Below are 8,200 nucleotides of genomic sequence, written 5' to 3'. Positions count from 1 at the left end.
CCAGCTGGCTAATTTATGCTTGCTTTCAGTCATTCATGTAAAAATTTGTTATTTAATTTAGTTTCCGTTTTGTTTTTTTCTAAAGCTGCAAGTCGCCACATCCTGCCATCATCCCCGCACTTTTGCCTCTCACCATCCCTACACCATGTCCTTGTCCTCCTCCAAAACCCCCTCCATCCCTCCCTACTCTGTTGCTTGAACTTTATCATCTTCAGTCTTTGCACACACACAGCTATAAACTTATGCACTTTGTTTTTCAGTCTTTTTATGTATAGAAAAATTGCATTGCATTTTTCTTCAGAAAATTGCATTGTAATTTTTATTTATTCATTGATGTAAAATTCTGTACTTTTTAGTAAGGCCGGTATAACTGAAATGTTCTACAAATGGAAAAGATAGCCCTGTCATAGCATTTCAGTCTTTTTTTATTTGTTTTTTTATAATGTATTAAGATGTACTTGAGTATGTTTGTAGTAATACAAATATACTGTAAACATACTTGTATTTCAAGTGCATTTTTAATACATTTAATAGTATGTTTTGTTTTGTTTTTCACCAAAGTATATATGCTGCTGTCCTTTTTTTAGTGTACTTTATGAATATTTGTAGTGTACTCAACAATATATAATACATTAACGTTTTCTAGATATCAAAGTGTGTACGTGTGTGTGTATATACTGAAAAAAGCAGCTTTATAATATACTAGTAGTGTAATGCTAATGCATTTCCAATGAGCTGAAATACAATTGAAATGTACTTGAAGTACATTAAAACGATGCTTCAAATATACTCTAACTGTAGTTCATGAAGTATTATTCTATTTTAAGAAATACACTTAAATTGCACTAAATATACTTAAAGTGGTTCCAATTTAACACAATTTCAATATATTAAATAGATTACAAATAGATTAAAATCCAACTTAAGCATATCTTGAAATACGCTTAATATACTTAAAGTTGTTTAAAAATAATACATTTAATCTGCACTTAGTATAGTATAATTTAAATATAGTAAGTATGTCTGAAAAAGCACAATTTAAATATATTTATTTTTCACCTGGGTTGTTCGCTAGCCCACCTGGTACAGCAAGTTTAAGTCGCATAAAACATGATTTGTGATAAAAGAGCTAAATGACTTGTAGAAGCAAAGCTAAAATGGCATGTTTGCTTCAGCAAATGCCTTTTTATCTTATGTTTGCTTTTGTTAACCCTTTCACTGGTGAGTTTAAAATATTGTAGCTGTCCCTCCAGAGTGAGTTTTTTTAGGCGACCGTTTCCCCTTATTGTTTCCATGGCTACGCGTCATGCTTGTCATGTGACACACCGTGGCCACAATAACACTGTGTGACAGATGGATCGCTTTTATTTCGTTTTTTATTCAAAATATTCATAAACTTGCTTACCATATCATCAACGATCTGATATTCCGATCCACAAATATGTGTAAATGAGTGTGTTTTGTCGTTTAAAAACCGTTCTAAATGAGCTTGATCATGATCTGTAATGTGAGATGGGTGCCGCTATGTTTGTTCACGCTGCAGTTCCGAGAGTCCTGTCAGTCGGATTTACTGCACGTAAACGCATCAATTTCTCCCGAAATACATGTAAATAAGTGGCCGGTGAACTGGGAGAAGAATAGAGTGAACTTTATAGTTACTTACACTGTCTGTATCTGATATTAATAAAAAACATGCGTTCAGCTCATGAAAAATGGGGGCAAAAACAAAAGTGTTGCGTTTATAATTTTGTTCAGGGTATGTGTACTTAAATGTCTGAAATAAACATTATGTGGTTAAAACCACTACATAGTTGTGATTATATAACAAGTGCAGTGGCATCTCAGCGCCAGATAAAGCGCGAAAGCACAGGTTGAATTTGGCAGTTATGTGATGCCACCGAACATTCTAAATCCCATATACCATACTCCCAGTGGCACGGAAATAAAAATCCCATATGTGGGACCGCACCACTGAAAGGGTTAACAGAACACTATCAGTTAGGTTTAGGTTTGGGTTTAGTGTAGGTGACAGGTTATTTTCAAATGCGATACAGCGTAAACCTTTTAGCGCCACTCACCAGTCATTTCATTTCTGAACTGCCATGATACATACAACAACCAATACCACTAAGTGGACAATTCCCAGCACAGCTATTTTAACAATATACTTTATTACTGATTGAATTCTAAGTATATAATAAATTTTTTTTCAGCGTTTTGAGTGCATACATCATACATGCTATACTTTAGAATTAGCCTAGAAGAACATGTGCGTTAGAACAGCCTTTGCTTTGTGAGTGTGCCTATGATGTCTTACAATGCTGCCTATGTAGGCAGCTTACTTGCTACTGGAACAGAACAGAGTCAATTTCTGGAAGGTCTCTGCACTTGGGCTCCACTTTCCCTGTTTTATGAGGAGCTGTGAGCACTGGTCCCTGAAAACCCCAGAAGTAGTAAAATAGAGGGTGATGCAGTGCAAGACAAATAAACTGCTTCTGTCAAGCTTGAGCAGAACCTGACCCTTGTAAACCAGGCTATAAATAGATTACACGGACACAAACTTCTCCACCTTTCTTATAATAAAAACTGATATAAACACGGGTCCATGGGGTGTATAAGAGAAAGTGAGCCTTAAATTTATACGAATAAATCAGAAATGTACAGAGAAACTTTACCGCTAAATTTTAAGGTCTTGAATTTGCATGACTTTGAACTAAATTTTTTATAAATTGTTCTAAAATGTACTATCTATCTAAAAGTTACAACTTTTATTAAAAAATAAATCCCTATCCCATTCCTAAACCTAAGCTGGTCGTACAAATGTAGGAATGAGTTATTACGAATTCATCAACACATAAAATAGTTATATGAATCGACATGAGAGTGGGACGTAACATCAATTTCATCAATAAAACAATAAATAGTAATATTATGTTAATAAATATTAAGTCTAATAAATATTTTGTCAGAATACATGGATAATTTCTTTCTGAAAGGTCATCAATGTATTATAATGCTCTTTGAAGCCAACAGGGTGTAATTACAAAATCAAACCATCAGGGGCAAACTGATTTATGCTAATCAGCAAAACTTTGAACTCTTGATGCGAGATGGGGAAAATCAATCATAAGTCTACAGTAAATTAGCTTCGCAGAAATGAAAAGTAATTTTTGTCACAGTGCTAGACATCACAACAGACCTGACAAAAATGTATTAGTCAGATTTCAGAGATTGAAAGGTTGCAGGGTTTGCAGTGTTTCCCATAAATCTCTGCCGTTTTATTACTGAGAACATTTCTGAAAAGTCATGTTAAAGTAGTCTCGGTAAATGGGAGCTATTAAAGACAAGAATGGACTTTGCACATCGCTTCAACACTGCAAAACAGACTGATTACTGCCATCATGGCCACTATCCATCAAATACTTAAACTCTACAGCAAACGGCTTGCTGTCATAAGTCTACTATGACAGTCTACTCTGATATCTTTACTTTTATTTTCGTCGCTTGCTGCATTTAGAATTGTCCAACTGCTGTGCCCTGGTCTATTGCATGAGTGAAGCTCACATGTCAGACAGATCGATGAAGCTATAGTGTTCCACTAGATTTGAGATCCCACAAGGGACACTGCCCGAGCTCTACTACAGACGAGCAACAGTTTTACCTTGATGAGCTCTTCCAGCTCATTGGGGGTCACGCACTGATGTTTCTCCAGGAAGGCGGCTTTCTTCGAAGTGATGGTGTCTTTTTGGTTGCTCTCGAAGGGTTGCTCCAGGGCTTTGAACACCAGACCGCCGGTGACCAGGTATGCTACCACCACCACAAACACGGCTAGGACAGTCTTCCACTTCATGACCGTGAGGAGGGCTGAGCCGTCTGCCACCGCTTCAAAGCTAGCCACCATACTAGCGGGCCGGGAGACAGAAAGGCGAGGTAAAGTGCAGCCCATGGGGTTCTGCATGGTGGCCACGCTGGCCTGCACCAAGCTGGACTGCAACATCCCTGGCTGGACCTTCTTGGGCGGCACCAGGTTGGTCTGCACTGGCACTGTTAAAAAAAGAGACAATATACATGTATGCCATGTATATGATAATTTACTACACTAGTTCTCAACTGGTTTTGCTTCTGGACTCAGATTTTACATTTAATATCAAGTCAAACTTGTACAGATCTAAACAAAAATGTTATTAAAATCTTATATTAAAGCAAAAAAATAATATTTTTTATGAAGTCTATGCCATTTTATTTTACCTTGCGTAGTTTCTTTCATAGTTTTCGAGGATGAGAGCTTGACACGCAACCTCTTCATGATGGAATCTTATTTGCCTGGCTTCTAGCAACTGACAGATGAATTTGTGACAATACCGTAAAGTTTGGACCCACAGCCCTGACGTCAAAAAGATCTGCATTTTCTCCTCTTTTAAGTGCTGATGAACCTATGAGATTTGCTACAATAAATGGACTGTTATATGATGATTTACATATTATTTATTATGTCATTTATATGCATTTTTCCCCCTGCTGTCCACTATTCTATCAGAACAGAACATCAATGTGTTTTTGTGTTGCAAACCACTGATTTATGTTGTCATTTATCCACTGCAAAAAGCTTATTCAAAGACCAAAAATTAGAATCAAATCAAATTTGCTTTTTGAGTTTAGTGTTTGCATCTGTGTTCATTTTACTTTCTTTTCAAACATGACGATTTTAAATTAATGTAAACACTCTAGGTGGCAAAGAGTGGAGTTTCACATGGAATGGTCCCAAAGCTTTTTATCATTGCTGCATACCCACACATACACACACATGTCTGCACACACACTTCTGTTGGATTTCTGAAAACCCATTAGAGCAGAAAGCAGCAGTAGTATCAGGGGGGAGCAGCTACACTGTTTCAGACCGCATGGCTGCATTTATAAACACATAAAAGAACATTACTAACCATTATGCATATTCCATAAAAAATCATCTTGTGGAGGTGGTACTCTAAATAAATCAATATGACCATATAATCAATAAACCAAATATTGCATTAATCACAGAAAGCACATATAGAGAGTGAGCCTCAAATTATTTGCCCTCAACTTTCTTGTAGTAAGGCAATCCCCTGGCCTGCAATATTATGTAGTATTGCACAGCTGTTTATGTGGGCACTATCCCTGCAGCATGACCGCAATAATTTACTGTGACAATTCGATCGGTTGTTTACAAGCTATATTGACCCTATCTTCAGAATTGTTTCCCAGTTAACTTTCAGAGCAAATGATTAAGTGGACATTAAGAATTTCAATAAGCCGTATTCATTTTGAATTAAGATTAAATATTGATCGACAATAGTGACTTAAATTGTAGTCGCATTATGTGAAGGAGCTATTGCGTTCAATGCGTTAAAATAATAGGCTATTAATAATAATAGCTGTTCCCAAACGTAGGCTATAAATCTAATTCACAGTTTCCTGGAAGGTCAAAAAGTATGTGTTTATCACCTCGCCTGACAGATCTGCGACGTGGTTAATATAAGCATCGTGAATATGTGTGATTTGTCGGGTTGGATTTGTCGGTACATAGTAAGATTAGGTAATGCGCGTGTCTCCCACGTTTCATTATGCATCTCTCGTGTCTCTGCATAGTACTCGCAGACTTGTAGACGCGTTATGATGCACCCCAGTTAAAGATTTCTGGAAAAGGTAGCCTTTATAGACGTCTCTATGACTTGTTCCTCTAATTCCCTGCTAAACTATTGCAGCAAACATCAACAATACAGGTCTCTCGGTCATGTCGTGATTGGGATTTATCTAGTGAGGAAAACCTCTTAAGCATCAAGGGGTGTGATTGAAACGCGTGGTTGTGAATCTTAATGAAGAACTGAACTGAAAAACGGAGACGGATAGAATGAGATCCATTATTAGAATTAAGAGACGTTAAATCTTTGGTATTGCACCACTAAGTGATCACAGTCAACTACCTCACCCATTAGCACTCCATCATTTTGCGCATCTTGGGTAAAGTGCTTTTGATTGGATTAGTTGGGTTCTTCAATCACTCTACATGACAACTGGCTGCCAGAGCGCATGTATGCTTCGTTGTGCTCTTAATAACTTCTGTCAAAGATGCAGCATGAACAATAACGTATATGCCAATGCATTTTGGATCGAAATGTACCTACCTGCTGGAGGGTTCCAGTTCCCTGGTTTCCTTGGGTTTTCCGTTGGAAATTTCATTTTGGATTGCAGTATAATTCATGAAATGGTGGAAAAGTGATAAAGTAATCGAGAGACACGGCGTGACTGTTGAATCATGCAGCGAATTTCCTTGAAGACATTGTTTTTAAACGAGACAGGGAGGTAAATGGGCGCAAGCATGAGATCATCTTCATCTTCAGGCTTGTAGAGGGATAGATGTGCTGTTAGACTGGCGTGGAATCTGCCTTTCACGTAAGAGTTCCAGATCACTCCGCCTTTTGCCAGCTGCACCCTCTGTGTGTGAAGTAAACAGTGAAGGTGCAGCAGAAGTCCACGAGCTGTTGGGGGCATCGTCTGTGCGCTTCGCGAATGGACTATATAGAAGGCTTTTCTCAGTAGCCGCAGTATGTGGCAAACCGGTTTAACATTTATCCCACAAGACCGACATTATTTATTTATTTGTTTGTTTGTTTGTTTGTTTATTTATTTTTTGTTATTAGTGCATATTTTTATTTACTAAAAAGTAATTATCGTGTGACCATTTCATGAATAACTTTTTTATTGAATGCTGGTAGGCTACTCCATGATCCATTTCACACGTGATTGAACCGTTTCAATGGCTACGTTTACATGCAACCAAATAATCCATTTGTAATCGGATTGACGGCTCAATCGGACTGAAATACCTTCATGTAAACACCTCAATCGATCCGATTGAGCTCGATCGGAATGAAATTTTGATCAGATTGAAGGGGGTGGTTTATTCCTTTTCTAATACGATTGAGAGTGCACGTGAACACTCGATCGGATTGAACCCCGAAACTGAAAGGACTGCGCATGTGCAATGACGCAGAAATAGCGTAATGACGTATGACGCGCGGAACGAGCAGTTCTTCCTTTTGAATAAAGTGTTGTATAAATGCGTGTCCTGTGATTATAAAACTCTGTGACGAGTGGGGGCGGGGCCGAGAGCAGTGGGAATGGAGTAATTGATAATGAGCGACACCTGCACCACTCACGGAGGAGCTCCGGAAGGATAAAAGGGAGGAGTGACGACAGTGAAGGACGAGAGAGGACCAGGCCTGGACTTTATATTGTGTTTTGGTTTCGTTTGTGCGCGACAGTCGTCCGCGAGGGGCTGTCGCGCTATTTTGTGTTTGTTTATTTTATTAAAGTTTCTTTGAATGTTCGCCGGTTCCCGCCTCCTTCTTCCCGTGACTACGAACTTTGTTACACTCTCCTTTCACTCGGCAACTGTGAAGTGGAGCAGGACAACCTCCCACCAGTCCTTGTTTTGGATTCTCCTCCACAGGCAACCCGTTTTGAGCGCGGGGAGGGGCATTTTACTGCATGATAAATATGAGCAGCACGGCACAGCGGTTTAAATGTATATTTATCCATAAATTAATAAATATACATTTTGCTGTTAAAAACAAATAAAGAAGCCGTGTAGGAGAGTGGTTATTATGTGCAAACAGTGAGAAACTCTTACTCTTATATTTGTGCAGTGTGTCAAAAAAATTCATTCCAGTTTGAAGCTTGTCACATATTAACACGCACATCAACCTGATCACTTTATTTAGCGTTCATGTAAACACTGCATTCCGTGACTACGAACTTTGTTACACTCTCCTTTCACTCGGCAACTGTGAAGTGGAGCAGGACAACCTCCCACCAGTCCTTGTTTTGGATTCTCCTCCACAGGCAACCCGTTTTGAGCGCGGGGAGGGGCATTTTACTGCATGATAAATATGAGCAGCACGGCACAGCGGTTTAAATGTATATTTATCCATAAATTAATAAATATACATTTTGCTGTTAAAAACAAATAAAGAAGCCGTGTAGGAGAGTGGTTATTATGTGCAAACAGTGAGAAACTCTTACTCTTATATTTGTGCAGTGTGCGCATGTCAAAAAAATTCATTCCAGTTTGAAGCTTGTCACATATTAACGCGCACATCAACCTGATCACTTTATTTAGCGTTCATGTAAACACTGCATTCAGATTCATCAGTCGGAA

General features: G+C 38.4%; 1 protein-coding gene across 1 annotated transcript in view; it reads right to left on the bottom strand.

Moving 5' to 3' along the window:
• Positions 1 to 6,467, bottom strand: part of LOC107549506 (potassium channel subfamily K member 10-like) — a 26,296-nt gene extending 19,829 nt beyond the window's left edge. The window contains exons 1-2 of the mRNA XM_016230621.1: positions 6,165 to 6,467; positions 3,662 to 4,044 (exon numbers count right to left, since the gene is read on the bottom strand). Coding sequence (XP_016086107.1) covers positions 3,662 to 4,044; positions 6,165 to 6,219 — 438 coding nt within the window. The 5' untranslated portion in view covers positions 6,220 to 6,467. The remainder of the gene's footprint in view (positions 1 to 3,661; positions 4,045 to 6,164) is intronic.
• Positions 6,468 to 8,200: the final 1,733 nt, after the last annotated feature.

This window comes from Sinocyclocheilus grahami, unplaced genomic scaffold, assembly GCF_001515645.1.
Source record: "Sinocyclocheilus grahami isolate Dianchi unplaced genomic scaffold, SAMN03320097.WGS_v1.1 scaffold374.1, whole genome shotgun sequence".
In the NCBI taxonomy this organism is placed as follows: domain Eukaryota; kingdom Metazoa; phylum Chordata; class Actinopteri; order Cypriniformes; family Cyprinidae; genus Sinocyclocheilus; species Sinocyclocheilus grahami.
The sequence above is the reverse complement of the archived record's forward strand: the minus strand, read 5'-3'. Positions and strand labels throughout refer to the sequence as shown.